Below are 22,808 nucleotides of genomic sequence, written 5' to 3'. Positions count from 1 at the left end.
ATCAATCAATTACTTAAGAGCGGCATTTTTTCCCCAAATTAAAGCTAAGTAGGTGCAACAAATCGTTCGATCAAAACCCGCGATGTACCTAATGCAAATCGCATGCAATTATCGGTGAGTGTAGAGGCCCTAAGACCTATCAACAAGCGAAAGTCGTTAAGTCATCACCGTCGCACTGACATGTCGAGTGACGACTTGTCATTTCGGTGCCCTTTATCGCGCGACGCCGACTATCTGTCAACAGTAGGTATATCTTGATGAAAGAGAGTGCGGACGCCAGCGAGTCGTGGACTCAAACTAACCTGTGTAACGTGGCCCTTACTTTAAGTCGTTACGTTAAGTTATAATCGTCGCACTGACATGACGAGTGACGACTTGTCATTTCGGTGCCCTTTATCGCGCGACGCCGACTATCTGTCAACGGTGTAAATCTTGGTGAAAGAGGGTGCGGGCGCTAGCGAGTCGTGGACTTGATTAACCAGTGTAACGAGACCCTTGTATTGTATTGGTATTGTAATGAACACACAATGTGTTTGTTTAGCATGGCAGGACAGATATGAGATAGATATAACAAAATGCGTGATAACGATAAGCACAACCATAAATCGTATACTTTTTAGGGTTCCGTAGCCAAATGGCAAAAAACGGAACCCTTATAGATTCGTCATGTCTGTCTGTCTGTCTGTCCGTCTGTCCGTCTGTCCGTCTGTCTGTCCGTCCGTATGTCACAGCCACTTTTCTCCGAAACTATAAGAACTATACTGTTGAAACTTGGTAAGTAGATGTATTCTGTGAACCGCATTAAGATTTTCACACAAAAATAGAAAAAAAACAATAAATTTTTGGGGTTCCCCATACTTCGAACTGAAACTCAAAATTTTTTTTTTCATCAAACCCATACGTGTGGGGTATCTATGGATAGGTCTTCAAAAATGATATTGAGGTTTCTAATATCATTTTTTTCTAAACTGAATAGTTTGCGCGAGAAACACTTCCAAAGTGGTAAAATGTGTGTCCCCCCCCCTGTAACTTCTAAAATAAGAGAATGATAAAACTAAAAAAAATATATGATGTACATTACCATGTAAACTTCCACCGAAAATTGGTTTGAACGAGATCTAGTAAGTAGTTTTTTTTTATACGTCATAAATCGCCTAAATACGGAACCCTTCATGGGCGAGTCCGACTCGCACTTGGCCGCTTTTTTTATTAAACTGAAATCTGCAAACTGAGTTATCATTTATCACACAAAGCACAAAAATAAAGAAACATTTAAAAATCTTTGTCTCTGAGAAAGTGAGATTTTTCACATTTTCTCTATTTCTAAGCATCGTAATTCGTATGTCGTGCGACATGCGACTTATAGTTGGTCAAACCAATTTGTGTCAGTATTAAGAACCAGGAAAACTACATCCTTTTATTTTGGGTGCTAGTAGGTACTAGTGTAAAACAAAGATAGTAGACCAGGTACCTATGATTATTTCTGTCTATGTTTGAAATGAGACAGTCCTTTGACAAACTATATCACTTTCGCTAGCCAAAAATATGAGCTTTGAAATTCTATAAACGGGTACCACACGGTTGTCTTGCAGCCAGTCCAAGCGCGTCCAAGGTGAATCGTGTCGGAATCGTATGGACAGTTGGTGCAGCCAACTCGGATGCCAACACAGCTGGGCCATACAATCAGTTTTACTTTTATTTCAAGACCTAAATATACACATGAGTGAATCAATTCTTCCATGTCACTTATTGCCATGGTTACGTTACGATCGCCTGGGTCAATCTTAAAGCCCGACCAGCTATCATGGTCGCATTTTTATCACCTGTCATGCTATGCGTAACTTTCGCACTTACATATTTGTTAGAATGTGACAGCCATGGTGACAAATGATAAAGAGCCGGCCATCTTAGCCCTACTGGTTTGATAGTATTTTTATTAACCAAACATACATTTTTATGGAAGCTGTAATACTTTTCCATAATGGGTCATCTACTAAGGCCACTTGCACCATCCAGGGTTACCACTAACTCGGACTGGTAACTCCGGGTTTATGCCCTCTTGACCACATTCTACAGTGGCGGATTTGCCCTAAAGCCGAGTAGGCCCGGGCCTAGAGCGGCCAGATATTTGGGGCGGCAGTCTATATGATGGGTTCTGAGAAAGGAGCGGCTAGTGCTTACTACAGGGCCTGGGGCCTATAGCAAATACTGTAAATCTGCCCCTGCCATTCGAGTTTCCATAATAATGTCTATCGATTTTGAAAAACACTTTATTGTAAAACAAACTGCACTAGCATAAACATAACACTATCAGCACTTCAAAGCGCATTAGGATATTAAACGCATAAACATTTCGCAACATTCTAAATCAATCACCGATCCATTTTTACGAGAGAAACATAAAAACTAGAGATGCCCCGAATAGTGGTTTTGGCCGAATACTGAATATTCGGCACCTCTCTTGGCCGAAGCGCCGAATATTCGGCATGACATGCGAATATTTTGAATCACAATTATTAATGAAAACAGATCGCCAACAAAACACAATTTAATTAATGTAGTAGAATTAATTAATGTAGTAGAATTAATTAATGTAGTTAGAGTCAAACAAATCAGACCCATGATAAAAATAAAATGTTTTTATACTCCCGTACTTTTATTTGTCATTTAAAGGGTCGTGCACACACCTTTAAACCCCTATCTTATAGTTGTCAAGACAAGTCTTTAGTCTATTCCCCAAAAAAGTATTTGTGCATACACTCAGTATCTTTTTGGCACTTTTACGATACTTCGTGTAATCACCACTTAAAAAATATTGTATGAAATACATTGTTGCCAACCTAATTTTAATTGTCATCTATGACAGATGAGTGAACCATAGATAGGATTTTTTATTTCATTCATTCTTTTCCCGCCCGTACCCTCCATTCTTTGCTACTTCTTGAATGAAAAATATTTGTTAAATTTACAAATTAATTTCAAAGCATTTTCAAAGTAAGTGCTTGGTCGTAGAAAAAGTATTGTATGCAACGTTGTTTAACTGAGTCAAAAAATACTCGTGGCGTCTTTATTAACAATTTTCGGCTTCGCCTCAAATTGTTACTCACGCCACTTGCCTTTTTTGACCTCTTTTAAACAACGGTTGCATAAAATACTATTTTGAATCAACATATATGCTCAAAAAAGGGTCATCATATTTAACAACTTTCCAAGAACACATTCTAAATATTAAAAATACCTAGTTTTAAGTTATTTTTATTGTGCAATTTTTCTTTTTAGGTAGGTGCAACAGATATTCGGTATTCGGTCGAATAGTAGGCAACATCCGGCCGAATACCGAATATTCGGCAAAGTGGCCGAATAGGCCGAATACCGAATAGTTGCCGAATATTCGTGGCATCTCTAATAAAAACCTCCTTTATACACGAACATAAACCCGAATTGATGGCGGTTGTCGATGACTAGATTCTATTACACTGGTTATTTTCGTATGAGACTATTATGTTATTTGCCAGCAAAAGCAATGGCTGTTTTATTTTATGGCGTACAGTACAGTCGCCATCAGATATATCGGAACGGTCAAGGCGCTCACAAATATCTGGACACGCCTCTATTATCAAGGCGTTTAGAGTTGTGGGACTACTATTATAGAGAAATATAAATAATTAATCTTCAATAGTTAAAAACGAATAACATTTGACAAAACAAGAATAATTTACGAGTCCGTGAGTTGTCACACAGTCAAATTGGCTTACCGGCCTGCGTTCGCAGGCGGAGGTAAGCGAATCAAAGAGGTTCGCTACAGAGTGCTTGTTCAGAATATTGTGAACACCTTGGCCCCTCCGATATATCTGATGGCAACTGTACTAGCTTGACTAGCTTCTGCCCGCGACGTTGTCTGCGATGATGATGACGATCGATAAAAACTATACTAGGTATATCCTTCCTTTGTTCTTAAAATATATCCATACCAAATTTGATGTTAATCGGTTTAAGCGTGAAGAGGTAACAGACAGACAGACAGACAACCGTATGTCCTTTCTCGGGGCCCAAACTATTTCCATACCAAATTTTGACCAAATCAGTTCCAGCGGTAAGCGTGAAGACAGACACACTTTCGAATTTATAACATTAGTATGGATTAGTATGTACTGGTTTATGTACGACGTTGGTGGTGGGGGAAATATTTACAAGTGGCAATTAATATAGGTACATAATTGGTTTATGAGGGCAGTATTATGGTTGGTTGTCCTTGTTGTGTCGGTACGACAACACAGAAGACAGAACCCTTGTCTTCATAATAAATATTCTAACGTAAATTTTTAGTGAAATTTACATCTTATTCACTAATAGAAAATTAATGGAAAACTCCGATCTGCCAGTGCCATTTGCAATATACATATAAATTGATGAAATCAGCTCAAACCCGTTAACTGATGGGCAAAGATACAGAGATTCAGTTATTTCAGAACCTACGTAATTTCCTCGAATCACTGGGGAAGTGGAGATGAATCATGGAATATTTAGGCTGGCTCAGACCTATAAGCTCTCATTTTCATACATTTATTACAATAGGTACAGGCCAATACTTCTCACGATACCCCACATAAGCGGCCCATAACTCTACTCGGATTACACGCATGCATAATAGGGTACATGACTTTTTATTAATGGTATCAATCGATCAGGTTTGTTTTTGGGATCAAATGTCTATATGGGACCCACTGCATTAAAAGCAATACAAACGTCAGAAAATGATAGTCAAAGTCCGACAGTCGTACTTCACTCGCGAAACGCTCCTAACAAATTGATATGTGAACGTGACGTCACTGTCACATAAAGCATCTTGAAGTATGGACAAAACAAGAAATTTGCCTTTTTGTCGGTGAAATATTGCGTTTATGTACATATATAGTTGCTGTACAATCTTTTTTTAGATAAAATGCAAGGAATCGAATGGTATCCAGGTTACTTATTTACTTTTTGGAAGTTAAGAAAAATAAATTTCTTTGAAACTTTCAGGTCCTGTATTTTTGTATAATTTCCATAGTATATTATTTTAATTTAATATCCACATTATTGTGATAAATTGCTCATTTGCTATCTAGTTTACCAGATTTTGTTTTTGTTATAAAATTGAGCATAAACGATTGGCATGTTGGCACCGCACCCAGATCTTGATTCATATATCTCAGAACCTATAAAACGTATAACCCTTGAATATCCATAACTACCAAAATAACTTAGATATCTACGAAGTATCACACGTTTCCCATGAGCCAAGGAAAATAGGAATACAAACATGTTTACTTCTAATAAGCGTATCTTACTCATTTACGGGGTGTATCGTTTGTGAACTGCAAATTTAAACCTTATTGGAAAGTGGTAAGTTATACAAATGGCCAATTGAGAGTGTTGCTTGGAGTTGCACGAAGGTTTACTATTGTCATGATTGTGTGTTTATTTGTACAGGTTCGTTTAACGCTAAGGAAATAACTGATGATGCGTTTAGTAGAAAATTGTCGAGAAAATGGTGAGCGTGATCATTTCAGGGAAGACACGAACTTGCGACCTTTCGGAAGCCGGTCCGATCACTCTTAACTAACTGAGCTACCGAAGCTTACCAAAAGCGAGCGAATCTTTCCATTCCAGCGATCGGATCAGTGTTCCAAAAACCAGACATTATAGAGAACGAAGTTTCGTACGCCTCGGCCCGAATCCAGACCGTTCTAGCGTGAGTTTATGATGTGCATGCCACGGTTCCTATAACTTTAATTTAAAAAATGTGAATGCAGTTTTGGTAATTTCTAAAAATAAAAGAATGTTTCCTTTGAGTAAAATTAGGTTCAACTTAAGGTTTTAACTCAGTTTCCCTCCAGCGGCGGTAGCACGGTCGCATTTTATCGCTTGTCAACATGCCTGTCACGTAAGTCACGTTCTCACAAGTATGTATTCGCGTTCCGAAATTTTGGATTATTGATAACACAAATCGACATGACACTGGCAAATTAATAGAACGCCATAAAAAAAAACTGCGAAAGTGACGGGCATAGTAACAGCCGATAAAAATGGAACCTATGCTGCGCCCATAAACTTTTTGCACACTGTATAACGCTTGCAATCTGCTTGCAATACTATATTATTCATTGCTATTTCTCTACCACTATATTATTAAGGCAATTTGAATCGACTCCAAGTGCTAAACAATGCTGCAGTCGAGCACAACTGCCAAGAATAATGTGATAATAATAATTAACGGGACGGGAATAAAATCTAAAACCTTGAGAGAACAAGGGCGTATGTGTGTATAATGTTTGTGAATGATGGAACCTTGTTTTACTAATTTACTAATCTTGGTTAACTTTCGCGATCTTATATGTCTGTTGCTGAGCGTTATTTTTAGATTTAAATCCCATAGTAACTCGCCACGTGGAGGAAAACGGGGTTAAATGACTTAATAACATTTACGATTCCACCCTGTATTTTAATCTTTACAGAATTAAACTCCGAAAACGATTTCCGGGCCGTTAAAAGCCCTGTGCCCTTGATCTTTCTTTCCTAATCTCCAAATGGTCCAATTGCACGGTATTTTTCAAGTGCTAAGGGTAACTATAAATACATATCAGGCACCAAGCCATTTGGAATCTCGGACGTTGACTTATGATTTACAGTATTACTAATGGTTCTCCATTAGTTGTTTAGTTTAAACCCACAGTTAGACCAGTTTCAGTAGGTACAGTAACTATTAAATGAAAAATGCTACGCTATATGCCATATGCCTTACACAATTTTAGAAAATTCTTCAAACTGCAGCTTGATCTATCCTTTTAAATAATATTAGCTAAAGAACCACCACAAGAAAACTCTCTTTCACATAAAATAAACAGCATCGAAATCGGTCGATCTGTTCCAGAGCTACGATGCCACAGACAAACAGACAAATAGACAGACAGACATTGGCGTCAAACATATAACACTCCTCTTTTTGCGTCGGGGGTTAAAAATAGTAATTACTTTGGCTAATCTGTATTGTAATTAGTCAAAATTCTCAAAAATATAAATATTGTATTCATCATGTCACGTTCATGTCGTGTAGCGACAAGCGATAAAAACATTAAAAACGTTACAATATATTCGTTTCGTGCAGTAAGCCCAAGTACAGGGTAAGAGTTAAAAGCTCTTCTACTCATTCTACTATATTAAATAAAATATTGTAATTTGAATCCAGCGGTTCTAGCATGGTCACATTTTTATCGCCTGTCACCATGCCTGTCACGTTCTAACAAGTATGTAAGTGTGACACAGGAACACTAGCTTCACATGCAGAATCATGACCAAAGAAATTAAGCGGTCGTAAAACACAACAATAAATATATAGACATAAATGCAAAAAGCTTTTTCTTTCCATTTTAGGTAAGGTTGTTAAAGATAGTTTAAACTTGATAGTTTTGACCGAATTGACCGATCGCATATCTTCCTTTAAAACTTTAGCTCCTTTTACCTGACCAGCACTCCATAAAAGGGATTCCGTATTTCCGCCCACAAATCGGAACCTTAACCTATCCTGCCAAATATATTATGAAACTTTTTACTCCGACCATTGGCACGGTCAAGTGGCGCCGAGAATACATCTAGACAACGCCTACCATTGATACTGTACGTCACTTCACTCTTCAGTTTTGCGTCCATGTCTGAGATTCCTGCCATTTGGCCGGGATCCGCTTGGATGTTTCGCCGTATATTCAGAGTGAGTTTGTCGTTTGTTTTCGTTAGCTTTTCGTGCTATCGCTCTCGTGACGTCATCCGACCAGCTATCATGGTCTCATTTTTATTACCTGTCATGCTATGCGTCACTTTCAACATATTTGTTAGAACGTGACAGCCATGGTGACAAATGATAAAGAGTCGGCCATCTTAGCCCTACAGGTTGTTGCCCTAGCTGTCCTTAGCTCACTGCGCTTTTGCAAACGCGCTACCCCTTTTATATCCGTTTAAAATTGTAACTTCGAGAAACCATGTTATTTTGAAATTCGAATTCAAAATAAATATTTATTAATAAATATACCTATCGTTGTCACGTTTTTTTTTTGGTAATTTAGTTTTGCTGGGACAAGATTGAGAATGTTACTTACTTACATCCATGATGTTCAATTGTTTTCCTATCTTGCGCTCAGAATTTTTGTACTTTTGGGTAAACTTTGGTGTATGTTGCTGTTTTTGACGTGATAACGTCTTATAAATCGATGAACACCGGTAGCATGCACGAAAAAGTGTCACTGTGTGGACAGATCTCCATGGTAACGTTGTGGACAGATCTCCATGGTAACGTTGTGGAGAGATCTCCATGGTAACGTATAAAAGTATGCAATTTTTCATCAATGTTTTCTTATGACGTTATCACGCAAAATTATCGTCCGTAAACCGACTTTACAGACAAACCATTTTTTTTAAATCTACGTTTAATAGTTAACTAGTTTGCTTTTGTTTTTTCAAGCATAATACAATTAAGAGTAATAATACAATTCAAATAAGGGGATCTAATTTTAGGAAAAAAATGACGGTGACAAATTGTTTGTGTACTTTTCTTTCATATTTGTAAAGATGCAACGAATGTATTGTTTGGTACCTACGTGACTTGACTCAAGAGCAGATGGTAACCTAAGGCTATTTTGATATAAATACAGAAGTGTCACCATTTAGCGGAAACATATATTTTACAGCAGGAATGTGCCGTGAAGACGTGTTGCTTAATTTTAAACCGGCATTTTGTTTATTAACTCTGACAATCAAATTTTTATTCGAATTATTTTCGGGCGATGGCGAAACGTTTTGTTTGTTCGCATGATAAATCATTTTTGTTCGTTTGGTTCAAAGTAACCGGGAGCAAACTTTACGAGTACGTTTTACTGCATTTCAAGATTTATTTTGATAGACGGATGTCTTAGTTGTTTCAGTAGGTAGCTAAACCTAGTTAAAAAAAAATAAAAATAACCCAATTAGTGTTTGCGCATCTTTAAACGTAAATACTCCTTACGTAATTACGTTGGTTTTAAATTACTAGGCCTAATAATGTTAATATCATTAATTGTCTATTTTTGTAATAAATTACTTCTTATCATAGGATTGTATTTTTCAAACTCGATGGCTACGCTGACAGCTGTAATTAAATTTTTTTTGAAGTGAAAACTTCTTTAGCGGCGCTGGGCACTTTTTGAGGTGGGGAAAAAATGATAAACTCGAGACAGCGTAAGGCGATCACGTGACCGTAAGGTTTAGATGGCCACTCATTTAGATGGCATTTAAATCAATAAAGAAAAACTCAATGACATTCAATGATTTATAACTCAAGATAGGTTATAGGCGTTCCAAAATTGAAGCGTTTACCCTGTGACAAATTAGGACATGTTGCCTTTAGACACACCGAAAGAGAAAGAGACGACCTTATGTTTAACAACGAGTGTGACAAAGATGAATGGAATGAGAAAATTAATCAAAAATAACAAATTTCTTCGGAGGCACAGAAATAAATATGGAATTATTTTTTGTGCTCCTCAAGTATGAGTATAACCTATCTATGGTTATATAATATCATTGATGACATTACATGAAAAAGGTTCTAATCTTGTACGGGCTGAAATACGAGGATATCTGAGGTATATGCAAAAGTACTTAAGTGAAACAAGTGAAACAACCGGCTCTGATAGATGCTCGTTTATTACTCGTAATTGTACATTACAAGTAGCCGCGCCTGTGTGCGTGCGGGCGCACACATGCAAATACACCACATTTCTCCACCGTTAATTGTAAGACCTGCCAATATAATAAACAATACATCAGTATTTAATACTACCTAATAAGTATAATAACTAACACACACAAAATAATAACATTAACTCTTATAACTAATCTTTTTATCTCTAGGCCTTAAATTCGGTCTAGTAATTGTCGGAAGCGGCGGCGGCAACCGCGCGTCGGCAGTGACGGCGGGCGCGGGCGCCTCCTCCGCGGCAGGTGCCACCGCGCACTCCGGCACCTCCGCGGCCGGCGCGCGCGGCCCCTCACGCTCCTCTACTTCCTCCTCCTCCCCAGAGAGCCCTGTATCGTAATACTCATCGGCCTCATCGCTCACTACGTCATGCGGCTGTACATCCGCCCGTAAAGGACTGTCTGCCCGTGGGGAGGGGGGCGGAGGGAGCGCGCACGCCGCCGGGGGCGCGGGGGCGGCCGGAGCCGGCGGCGGCTCGACTGGTGGTGACCACGAGTCCTCGTCAGCCCCGGCATCCTCGCTTACATTAATCACGTCAGATGGACCACCTGTATACGATAGCATTTGATCTACGTGGCGTCTACATACAGTATTTTTAGTGTGCACATAAATCAAAAACATTCTGTTACCAATTTTATTTTGAATGGTGCCTAGAACCCAGATCTCTTTTTTTTCAGTAAACCATTTAACCCATACTTGATCCCCGACATTAAATTTTCTACAATCGTCTATAACAGTTTTATCTATACTTTCATTAACATCTGGTATCACGAGATCCAACCGTGATCTTAAATTACGGCCCATCATCAAACTCGCTGGAGTTTGACCCGTAGAACAATGGGGAGTATTACGGTACTCGAATAATAAACCCATCAGTTTATCCTCTACTTGTGACTTATCTGTTTTATCTATACATTTAATCATCTTTTTACATGTTTTCACAGAATTCTCGGCCTGGCCATTGCTGGCCGGGTGATAAACTGGAGAAGTGACGTAACGAATGCCGTTCATTGCGCAAAATGAATTAAATTCGGCGGAATTAATTTTAATATCATTGTCGGATACAATGACATTCGGTACGCCATATCTGGAAAATATTTCCTTAAGTTTACATATCAGCGCTCGAGTAGTAGTACCTTTGTCCATCAATAGACACTCTAACCATTTACTATAGGCGTCTATGACAATTAAGTACATTTTCTGATGAATAGACATGTAATCGATATGCACCCGGTACCAGGCAGAGGGAGGACGCGGCCAGGGCGCGGGAGCGGCGCGGGGCGGGGCGGCGCGCACGGCCACGCACGCGGCGCATGAGCCGATCCAGCGCTCGATATCGCCGTCAATGTTAGGCCACCACATCTTACCGCGCGCGATACTTTTTGTCTTGACAATACCTAAATGTCCGGTGTGCAATTCACGTAACAGCTGATCTCGAAATACTGTCGGAATAACCACCCGGTGACCGCGGAAAAGAATACCATTATCTATTTGTAAGTCTGCTTTGCATCTAAAATAAGGTAGAATAGATGCACAGCTTATCTTTCGCGGCCAACCGAGACTCATATACTTAAAAACTTTTTTTAATGTGGTGTCATTTCCGGTAGCCTGTCTTATTTTATCAGCTGTCACGGGAGTCACACTTTCATCTAAAAAATTTAAATAAGACACGTCATCGTTATCTTCGTTATGGCCATCATTTTCCATGTTAGGCAACGGCGCACGAGAAAAATAATCAGCTACGAGGTTATTCGCACTACTTATGTACTGAACCTTATAATTGTACGCTGATAAAATAATTGCATAACGCTGTAGCCGGGAAGCGGTCATGACAGGAATGCCGTTATTTTTGCCGAAAATTGACAACAAAGGCCTATGGTCGGTTTTTAAAACGAACGGATCTTGCCTTCCATACAGATACTGGTGGAACTTTTTAACACCAAATATTATTGCCGCCGCTTCTTTCTGAAGTTGACTGTAATTCCTCTCGCTAGCGTTGAGCGAGCGCGAGGCGAACGCGAGAGGGCGCTCTGCGCCGGTTGCCGGGTCGCGTTGTGCCAGAAGGGCACCTAACCCGCCAGGTCCTGCATCCACACTAAGCACTGGCTGAGCCTCCGGGTCAAAATGAGCCAGCACGCGCTCGGAGCCCAGCTCCTTTTTTACTGCCTGAAACGCCTCTTCTTGTGAATGTCCCCACTCCCACTTGGCCTCCGCGCGCAGTAGCTCGTGTAAAGGACTTAACATGTTCGACGCGTTCGGTATGAAACTACGGTAATAATTTACGAGTCCTAAAAAACTCTTTACCTCCGTTACATTAGTCGGCCTTGGTGCTTTGTGAATAGCTTCCACCTTTTTTTGAGACGTTTGTAAGCCATTTTTATTGATAACGTAGCCTAAATAAGTTACACTACCACCTAAGAAAACACATTTCTCTTTCTGTAACTTTAAACCTGCATCGCTAAACCTAGTCAAAACCTCTCGCAATCGCGCCAAATGGATTTCGTTCGTCGGTCCCGTTACGCACACGTCGTCCAACCAACAGCTGACTCCGTCAATACCTACCAACAACGACTCCATAGCGCGTTGAAAAATAGCAGGGCCGTTGGCGAGACCATATACTAGCCTAGTATATTTATAAAGACCCTTCGTGGTGCTAATGGTCGTAAGCGCCTGAGAGCTATCAGACAAAACGAACTGATTGTACGCGTTGCTAAGGTCTAATTTCGTGTAACTTTCACCACCGCCTATTTTAGCAAACACCTCCTCTATACGCGGCATCGGGTACTTATCTATAACCATGTCTTTATTTAACGTGACCGAGAAATCTCCTGCAATTTTGACTTTGCCATTTTCCTTCAAAACAGGCACGATAGGCGTTGCGTATTCAGAAAAATTAACCGGTACGAGTATACCTAAATCTACCAGCCGGTCGATTTCTTCCTCTACCCGTTTTTTTAGAGCAAACGGAACTGACCGCGGTTTGAAAAACTTAGGTTTAACGTTCTCTTTCAATTGCAAGTGGACTTTGAACTTATTAAATTTGCCCAACCCTTCTTCGAATAAGCTCCTAAATTGATTTAACAACCTTGTTACCTCACTCGAGCTCTGATTAATGTTTACATCTGTAACAAATTTGTTATCTACAGTGAATGACAAATTAAACTTTGTCATAAAATCACGGCCTAATATTGGCGGACCGCCGTTTTTTATAACGTAAATTTTCAAAAGTCTTTCTTTTAACATAAATTTTACTTTTGCAACGAAAAAACCTATTGGCGTTATTTTATGATAATTGTATAGACACATTTTTAAATCACTTTTATATAATGAAACATTAGGGAACATTTCTTTGTATAATTTGTCATTAATAATGGTAGCACCGGAGCCCGAGTCCAGTTCCATGTTCAATTCAAGGTCATTAATAGATACATTAAGTAATATTGGCTTATAGTTAACGTACCTTAAGCTTAGAAGTTTACATTCCTGGCAATTATCACAGTCTCCACCTTCTGCCGAGAACTCTGTTGCTTCAACATTGTTCACACGACACTTGGACTGCTTTTTGGAAGTACACACTTTCTTGAGGTGTCCTTTTTCACCACACAGCTGGCACCGGTAGGACTTGTATCGGCACCTACTCTCGTCGTGGCTCCTCATACCGCACACCGAGCAGGTCCTCGCCTCGGGGTCCCGGCGGCCGGCGGACGGCTGCGCGCCCGCCCGGTACACCGGCTCCTGCTTCACGGTCACGGCCACCGCGTCTGCGCGCGCCTTCTGCGCACACTCCGTCTGCTGTGCCAGCTCCATCGCCTTCGCCAGCGTGAGCGTGGTGACGTCCTGCTCGAAGAGTCGCTCGCGCTCCTTGCCGGCGCGTAGCCCCAGCACGAACTTGTCCAGCAGCAGCATGTCCAGCGAGGTTCCAAACTCGCAGTGCACGGCGAGTCCTCTGATCCTAGCCGCCCACTTCTCGACACTCTCCCCCACGTCACGCGTTGCCTCGTAGAATTTGCTCTTATCAGCGAAGGTACACCTCTTCGGAGTAAAATGACCGTCGAGCACCTTCAACAGCTCGTCGTACCCAACGACTTCTACCTTTTTTGGGTACACAAGGTTCTTCAATAGCCGGTATGTATCGTCATGCAGGTGTGTCAGTAGCACTGCCTGTTTCATCTCATCTTTAATTTCGTTTAAAACGATGAACTGCTTCAAACGACTACTGAAAATTTCCCATTCTTGGGTATTATGGTCAAACTGACTTAAATTTCCGATAGAAGTTTTAGTAGCCATTATAACGGTTATTTCTAAATACACACGCGGGTAAGACGCGGATCGTCGCCAGTGAGGTATATGCAAAAGTACTTAAGTGAAACAAGTGAAACAACCGGCTCTGATAGATGCTCGTTTATTACTCGTAATTGTACATTACAAGTAGCCGCGCCTGTGTGCGTGCGGGCGCACACATGCAAATACACCACAATATCACAGTTACATACTGACTTTATATCACTCAAATATAATTCAATAAAGCTACATCTTGATGAAATCGCTAATAAAAGTGAACTCTAGTACTGGTGAATAAAACTCAAAATATCATGACCAAATATTTAGATGCGAGGTCTGCAAGGTATCTTTACAATATCTATTCGAATTTTAAACAATTAACGCTACTGAATTTCTAATTTTAAACAAGCTCACTGACCAGCAATTTCGGAACTAAAGTTTTTCAGTAGAAAGGATGGGTCAATTATACATACCTAGTGCTGCAGACATTTTGGACTAGTCATTGAGTTTTCACTTCTGTCGGCACTCCCGGAGTGCAACCCGTTGTGTTTTTTTTTTCGAAATTTGGCGTTTTTAGGTTATAAATTATATGCAGATGACACCTGTTACCCTACCCATCGAGCTTGAATAATGCTATAAATTATAAATTATTTAATTATAAATTATGACCGTAAAATGGGGTGAGTAGGTTTCGCGGGGAGAGGTGGGTTATGAATGGGGAGAGAAGGTTTGAGAGGGGGGTGAGAAGGGATTTTAAGGCTACTGCTACAAAAATAATGTATTCCAATTTAAAATGGAGCTATAGTAATACGCATAATAACAAAAAAATCGATCCAACAATCTTCCAAAATCACCTTTGTATGAAAACCCCTCTCACCCCAAATACGAGGCACTACGGGGTGAGGTGGGTTTTCCTCTTTATCGTCAAAGTTATGAAATGGAACTACCCAAAATAAAATAAAAACTAAAATACAAACGTCCGGAACACTTATTATACACCTTTCAGTTTTCATATGTAAAAATAAAATGTTATCGAGGTTTGAATTTCAGTTTTGACCCTACTCACCCCATTTTACGGTATTATTTTATATATATACATATAGTCTATAACCTTAAGTATTGTTAAAAATGGGTCATTGCTTTTTTCTAGCAAAAGAAGCGCGGGAAAGGCGATGGAAGGAACAAGGAGAACATTCCCGAGGCCGAAGTCGAGGCCGAGGAGGTCCAGGAGGTCCAGGAGGTCCAGGAGGTCCCACCGACGCCTGACCTGTGCTACGAGGTCAAACACTCGGATGTTATGGGACGGTATGGCCATATGTTACAACAAACTGTTACCTACCAGTTGTTATAGGTCCAATGTCATTGGTCTACTATATTAGTTCGTGTAACAAGGGACGCCATCTTGAATTAAGTACAACATATATTTTTTGTCCAATCGTCAAAAGTCAATCTCTGCTTTGTATCTGCCACCATTCACCAGCAGGCGTATGATGGACCAGGTTATAGACGTGATCAAACGTCACGCATATGTATGTATGTTCAAGTGAGACCATCATATCCGGTCCTCAAATTACTTTGAGTTCAAACTGTAAGAATGTGAACTGTTTATACGACAACGGTTTCACTCACTTGAATTTTTAGTCGCTATTGGCGACATGTTTCGGGCCCTTCGGGGGTCCATCTTCAGGCTCGAGTGCTCGCGGCGACTGCAACTCGTGCAACTCGTGCAACATGTCGCCAATAGCGACTAAAAATTCAAGTGAAACCTTTGTCGTATAAACAGTTTAAAATATGTCTCTCGGAAGTTTAATATCGATGTAAGAATGTGATCATACTTTCCAGGTATTTAGTGGCTCGTCGCAATATCCGCGCCGGGGAGATAATCCTGGAAGCGCCCGCGTTGGCCGTGGGCCCGTGTGCAGGCTGTCCCATCGTGTGCCTCGGGTGCTACCGCGAGCTGCATGACGTGGCCTTATACAAGTGAGTTCAGTATGGCTTAGTTGAAGTGACTGTATATTCAATTCACACAAGAAGAACGAGGAATTTCTAGCTGAGGAAGTGCGAGGATGTGCAGCACCGTGCATGCATACCTAGTCGCGGAAACGTGCGCACGAGCTCTTACGAGTAGCAATCTTTGCGTAAAAGGTGGACAAATTTAGTTCTAAATCAAAGGTCAAATAATATCTCTAGCATTATCCAAGCCGAAACTACGAGGGTTCGAAAAGACGACGAAACTTGCCGCGAAAAGATATGCACTGCCTTTTGCCCTTTGTCTCGTCTTGGCGGGGGCACGGCCGATAGTAGATATAATTAATAAATACTTTACGTATAAAGACTGTCATCTGTTATTCGCCAATATAAACAAAATGAATGTCATCTTACCATCTCTTTGGTCTACCTCTGCCTTTAGGATACAATTGCCTTGCCTTGTGGTCCTAAACTTATAAAATAAGAAATACGTAAACCTTTTCCAGGTGTGACGGCTGTAAATGGCCCCTGTGCAGCAAGACGTGCTTCGGCCGAGGTCGGTACACCGGGCACTCCACGCACGAGTGCGAGGCGTTGAAGAAGTGCCCTCCCAACTACAACGACATGGAGGACTTGAAGGAGTCGTACCACGCGTTGATGCCTTTAAGGTACCTCAAATACTTCAATACATTTTATTAGTCATTGGATTTCAAATACATTTCCGGCCTGCTTAACTGGAAACCTATTAATAGTAGTTAATCATGGAAAGTAAGGATGTTGGGCGTTTTTCACCAATAAAGTATGCAACTGTAGTAGAGGTATATTATTACAGTTTGTCGGGTTCATCAGGCCTGCAATGTATGATGAGTATGTACTTACATCACAATTTTCTCCTGTTTCTGTGTTTCGATTTGAAGACTAACGCTAATAGGTATAGACAACGAAGACTAAACTAAAGACAACGAAGCCCGCCCGTAGCTAACCATTTACCGTTGTATGGCTATATTCATAAACGACTGCTAAGTTATTCTAATCCGTTTATGATCATCGTCAACGACGATCATCAACTGATTAAGTTAGCAGCCGTTTATGAATAACGCCATTACGATTTAATAATACATGTTCACATTCCTGTAAAGTAGACCTCAATGTTATCACCCAAATCCCTCCCAGTTAAACTAGAACCATTTACTCTGCTAAAACATTTCTACATTGCAGGTGCCTCCTCCTAAAAAAGGCGGACCCATCCAAATGGGCAGCGGTGTCAGCCATGGAAGCCCACAATGCCCTTCGTAAGGAAAGACCTGATATCTGGCCTAGCAACGAGACCCATGTGTTAAGCCGGCTTAAAGCTTGGAGAATGGGGTTTGATGATGAAGAGGTGCACACTATCTGTGGAATTCTTGAGGTTGGTATTAATGTTTTGTCGATTCGCTTTTGATACAGTGATCATCATCATCTTCCTCGCGTTGTCCCGACATTTTGCCACGGCTCATGGGACCCTGGGGTCCGCTTGGCAACTAATCTCAGGAATTGGCATGGGCACTAGTTTTTACGAAAGCGACTGCCATCTGACCTTCCAACCCAGAGGGTAAACTAGGCCCTTATTGGGATTAGTCCAGTTTCCTCACGATGTTTTCCTTCACCGAAAAGCGACTAGTAAACATCGGTACGAGCCGGGGTTTGAACCCGCGACCTCCGGATTGCACGCTCTTACCGCTAGGCCACCAGCGCTTCAGCTTTTGATCGATTCATGAGTAAACCCTCCCAAATAGGCAGCTTGAAAACCCTTGTACTTTGGAGATTGGAGGAAACGATCTGATTTTCTGGCCCATCAACGGGAGAATAATGCTGTAACGGCTGGAGGCTTGGATAAATACATATACCTTCAAACCTTCAAGAAAAGAACGTACTCCCTTAAACGCCGACTACTATCTTAATCGCCGGTAACGCACTTGCAATCCCTCTGGTGTTGCAGGTGTCTATGGGCACGGTAATTGCTTATCGGGAGATTCGTCTGCTCCTTTGCCTCCTATATCGTGAAAAAAAAGACAGGTATATAGAAAGTTCTTATTATTCTTATCGTTTTTAGGTTAACGCCTTCGAAGTCGGCGGAGGTGGGGCTAACGCGCGAGCTCTCTACGACCGAGCGTATCTCCTGGCTCACGACTGCACTCCTAGTACAACCCACACGGACGCCGAGGCGAAGCCAAACAGACCTCTTACCATACGAGCAGCCGTGCCACATAAGGCTGGCGACTTATTGTCGCTGTGCTACGCGTATACGTTACAGGTACAGTGGCCTAGGCTCTCTAGGTTCTAGGTCTATTCAGAAGATGACTTTAGGCCCCATAGACAGTCATCATCATCACCTCCTAGCCGTTTTCGGCCACAGTGACTGCTTTCTACCGCTGAGAGCGTCGCTGGTGCCCTCTCAGGTGACTGACATAACCAATCTTTGCAGCAAATGTGAGGCCACACTCGCTGCAAGTCAGCACCCCTCCGACGTAATTGTATGTGATGGCCTTTAGCTCGTCACACTTAGTGTAGAGTTACGTAGACTGTAAGACAGTAACGGCGACACACGCGACCAGCGGGGAAAATCTAAAGCTGATTCATAAAAACGTGTGTGTGTGTGGAGGCGGTTGAAATTGAAACGCACGATGATTTGTTTATTACTTTTTATAGCACGAATTTTTTGAATAGTTGTACACCAGTGGTTCTTAACCTTTTCAGTTCGGTTACCCCCATGACTAACTAGGGAACCTGATTTTACCCATCCTCCCAATGGTAATAAAAAATAAAACGTGTACGTTGGTTTATTGTTATATTAGGTTAGCTTATTACCCCCGTAAAATAGCAGTTTTACCCCTACGGGGGTAATTACCCCCAGGTTAGGAACCACTGTTGTACACCATTAACTTGTTCCAGGGCACGTTGAAACGCCGCGAGCACATCAAACACAGCAAGTTCTTCGACTGCTGCTGCCGGCGCTGCGCCGACCCCACCGAGCTCGGCACCTTCGCCAGCGCCTTCCGGTGCCCCAAGTGTGCGGGGCGCGTGCTGCCCACGGCGCCGCTGGACCCCGAGGCACCGTGGAGTTGTATAGATGGATGCAGCTACAGTATGTCGGCGGCTGCTGTTCAACTGCTGCTAAAAAGGTTGGTTATTTCCCTTGTCCGTCCACGTCTCCGGCGATTCACTATCACTATTTGTTCTAGCGTCACTACGCTACTAGTTTTCTCACGTATGTAGTTTATTACGTCAGCTTTTAACGTGTCCTTGTGTACGTTCGTAATCATAATAGGAATCTTCGGATCGATAGCTTTGAAGTTGGTCTTGGTATCGGCCTTGCCCATCATGCCTACACGACGATTCTTCGGTGCAGGTTTTGACCTCTTCACTAGTTTCTTCCATTTTCCCTCCTTCGCTATATCAGCAAAGCTCATAACAGGGTCCAAAGTCACTGGATTTGGTAACTCCTGACTTTCTGCTACTAATGGTATACTATTAACCAAACGGTTTATGGTCTAACACTTTAGATCCGTTACGCCCTAGCCACTTCATTAGTTCCTAAAAGAAAAAAACTCTTCTAACCACTTTTATGGCTTTCAATTGTAGCGTTGTGGAATCTCCTCTGTCAAGGTAGTGCGAAAATATTTTAACAGACAGTAGGTACATTGTCGTCCGAATAAATGAGATGAAAAATCTTTACATACCTATTTCAAACAGTTTTAGGCCCATAAATAAAACTAGCATGCCTTAAAACTACAAACTCCAAAACAAATTATGGCTGCAATACCCTCCTAAGGCCCAAGGTCCTACCTCTAGTACCTACCTATTCAGTTCGATGTAATTTAAATTTTAAACCATGTTCAGTTGGAACAGTGTCGCTTTTGCTTTGTTTCGTTCAATTTTCAAACAACGCAAAATCAAAAACTCTATTTCCTACGGTTTAGGTTCAAATTTCAGTGGCAAATTTTGGGTGTTTCGGTTGTACGGCTGGGCCTTAGGAGGATATGCAACCTCGCAGTGTTACGGAGCCAGCTGTGGAACCGCAAGAACTCGACACCCTACAGCCAAAACTCCGGCACATCTATGAAGCTCAATGTCAATTTTATTACCTCTGGAGTTGCAGGCGTCCATAGGCTACGGTGACTGTTTACCATCAGGCGGCCCGTATGCTTGTTTGCCACCGATGTAGTATAAAACAAGCAACAACGGTTGCACTCCGGGAGTGCCGATAGAAGTGAAAACTCACCTCACTATTTTACCGACGCCCGGTAACACGATACAGTTTATATACGTTTAGCGGAGGTATTCTATTTATTTATTATATATTATTATCATTCTCAAATAACATCACACTTTTTCATTGACATGTTTATTTACATACTGCCATGACAACGTCAAATTATTTGAACATAGGTAAAGTCTTGAAAAGGAGTCCGCAATATAAATGTCAAATAACATTGAGTTTTTCTTTATTGATTTAAATGCCATTTAAATTATGAGTGGCCACCTATGAGCCCCGTAGGCTTACGGTCACGTGATCGCCTTACGCCCCTTACGGTGTCACGAGATCGCGTTACACTGTCTCGAGTTTATCATTTTTTCCCCACCTCAAAAAGCGCCCAGCGCCTCTAAAGAAGTTTGCACTTCAAAAAATCCATCGCAATTTTCGCATCCAGGCTAACGGACGAGTTTGAACAAATCGACGCTAACGACGTGCCCGGCTTCGAGACCTTTCTCCACAAATACCGCAACGTCATACACGGGGGGCACTACCTGCGGCTGTCTGCGCTGCACTCGTTGTCGCAGCTCTACGGCAAAGCGGCGAGCTACCTCATCCATGAGATGCCGGAACCAGAGCTGCATAGAAAGATTGAGGTGTGCCGTGAGCTGATGAAGGCCTTCGATGTTATTGAGCCGGGATATTCTAGGTTACGAGGTAAGGTCTGAGCATAATTAAGTAATTTCGCGATAATACGTAATAAGCAACTACCTCTAACAATTCATTTCCTTAACGAAGTTTCCTCGACGAAACTAGTTTCATAAAGTTTACCTAAATGCAAGACTCTGCAAATCGAAATCTATTAACTATCATAGACTTAGTAAAGTTTTTCACAGTTCAACTACTAGGATTGAATTTTTCAGATTTAGTGTCAAAATCTTTCTAATGCATCTTTTAATCAGAAGGTCGTGGTCTTTAAATTTTCTCTATATACTTCAAACCAGATGTCATTTGTTTTGTCTCAAATTAAGTTACGTCACATGAAACTGTTGTGATTTTAGGTGTGACGTTGTACGAGCTGCACGCACCACTGATGATCCTGACCACACGCAAGTTTGAGAGCAAATCCATCTCTAAGGACGAGCTGCGTACAAGGCTGAAAGAGGTAGGGACAGGACAGGCAGGGACACTATAATAGAGCACAAGCCCCGTACAACATGCCAATCGCTAACGCTCCGTAGCGAATGAAACGCAACTGTCACTGTCACACTAATATGGAAAAGTGATAGAGACACAATGTATATTAAAAACAGGTCACTCACGTATTTTACCGTTAACACAAGCTCCTGATGACGCTCCTCGGTACGGAGTGAAACATGTCGAGCGTTTTCAACTTAGTATACGTGAGTGACCCGTTTTTAATATATTTAACAAGCATTCTGTTAAATTAGTGTATAGTTTGTAGCTACAAACACAATACAATAGGATTAGCCTTCGGGGTCTATTAGAAAGCTTTCTAATAGACCCCGAAGGCTAATCCTATTGTCTATTGTTAAGAAAAACCGCTCGTGCCACGTGCCACAACCACCTGCATAAAAAATCGGTACTTCGGTTACTGAGTGCCGGCGAGTCGAACGCTACAGAACCAGTCTAAAATGTGTCATCGAGATGCGTAACAAAGGCGCGTTATCGGAGAGCGCACCTACACTGGTTTTTTGAGCGTTGGACTAGCCCGCGCTCAGGTGCCAAATATAATAACTAGGACCCTTTTTTGCAGGTAAGTAGCACGTGCGGTTTTACTGAACAATAGACAATAGGATTAGCCTTCGGGGTCTATTAGAAAGCTACAAACTATACTCAAAACAAATTGACTACATATATTTCCATTTCAGATCGTAGGCTACCTCTCCGAAGCCGCTCTGATCCTCGGCTTCGAGCCTTCCCAGTCCTCCGAGGGTCTGATGGCATCCGCCGCCAAAGATGCCCTCAAGAAGATCAAGACTTGGGAGCAAATCATCGGCAAGATCTCATGAGCGTAGAGGCCCAAGCTAACTCTGCATGGCAATGATGACCGAAGTGTGGTATTGTCATCTTTCATGTCATCGATGAAAATATGATGTTTATAATGACACTCCTCACTTTTTTCTATTCAAGTTATGCAAATTTAGTTAGCTTAGACGGACTCTAATTGTGTTCCGGTTGGACTGGAAAACGCACCTTAATGTTTTTGCTGATCGTTTTTTTTTAATCTGTTGACATTTGTTGTACATTTTTTTTTAACAAGCAGAAACGTCTGCGAACGATGCTATTAAGCTTAGAATAAATTTAAAAGTGGAAAAATTACTGCCTTGGATGAGACTTGAACTCACAGCCTCTGGATCGATACTCCAGCGCTCTGCCATCTGAGCCACCAAGACCTCATCCATAGCCAGCAAATCTTTCCATCATATCGGTCAAGGGGACCCGAGCGATATCTTTATTTGTTGTACATTCAAGTGTCACAATAGTTGGGAAGTCCATATTGAGCACTTAATTAAGAAATTAACTAGGTTTATCTTT

At 41.4% G+C, this 22,808-nt stretch overlaps 2 protein-coding genes across 3 annotated transcripts in view; one reads left to right on the top strand and one right to left on the bottom strand.

The window, feature by feature from the left end:
• The window catches only part of LOC134653883 (SET domain-containing protein SmydA-8), a 39,942-nt gene extending 17,656 nt beyond the window's left edge, over nucleotides 1-22,286 (top strand). The window contains exons 1-10 of one of the 2 annotated variants that reach the window (XM_063509244.1): nucleotides 7,673-7,747; nucleotides 15,198-15,352; nucleotides 15,890-16,027; nucleotides 16,522-16,683; nucleotides 17,234-17,423; nucleotides 18,108-18,308; nucleotides 18,947-19,176; nucleotides 20,707-20,966; nucleotides 21,311-21,414; nucleotides 22,142-22,286. In XM_063509244.1, coding sequence (XP_063365314.1) covers nucleotides 7,688-7,747; nucleotides 15,198-15,352; nucleotides 15,890-16,027; nucleotides 16,522-16,683; nucleotides 17,234-17,423; nucleotides 18,108-18,308; nucleotides 18,947-19,176; nucleotides 20,707-20,966; nucleotides 21,311-21,414; nucleotides 22,142-22,282 — 1,641 coding nt within the window. In that variant the 5' untranslated portion in view covers nucleotides 7,673-7,687 and the 3' untranslated portion in view covers nucleotides 22,283-22,286. Of the gene's footprint in view, nucleotides 1-7,672; nucleotides 7,748-15,197; nucleotides 15,353-15,889; nucleotides 16,028-16,521; nucleotides 16,684-17,233; nucleotides 17,424-18,107; nucleotides 18,309-18,946; nucleotides 19,177-20,706; nucleotides 20,967-21,310; nucleotides 21,415-22,141 lie in introns of those variants that run through there. The other variant, XM_063509245.1, reaches the window with a different exon arrangement.
• Nucleotides 9,697-14,104, bottom strand: LOC134653882 (uncharacterized). Its single transcript, XM_063509243.1, has 2 exons — nucleotides 13,227-14,104; nucleotides 9,697-9,810 (listed from the first exon to the last, which is right to left on the bottom strand). Exons 1-2 carry the CDS (start codon nucleotides 14,051-14,053, stop codon nucleotides 9,798-9,800), a joined length of 840 nt encoding a protein of 279 aa, XP_063365313.1. The 5' UTR covers nucleotides 14,054-14,104; the 3' UTR covers nucleotides 9,697-9,797.
• Nucleotides 22,287-22,808: the final 522 nt, after the last annotated feature.

Source organism: Cydia amplana, chromosome 14 (genome assembly GCF_948474715.1).
Source record: "Cydia amplana chromosome 14, ilCydAmpl1.1, whole genome shotgun sequence".
Classification (NCBI taxonomy): domain Eukaryota; kingdom Metazoa; phylum Arthropoda; class Insecta; order Lepidoptera; family Tortricidae; genus Cydia; species Cydia amplana.
The sequence above is the reverse complement of the archived record's forward strand: the minus strand, read 5'-3'. Positions and strand labels throughout refer to the sequence as shown.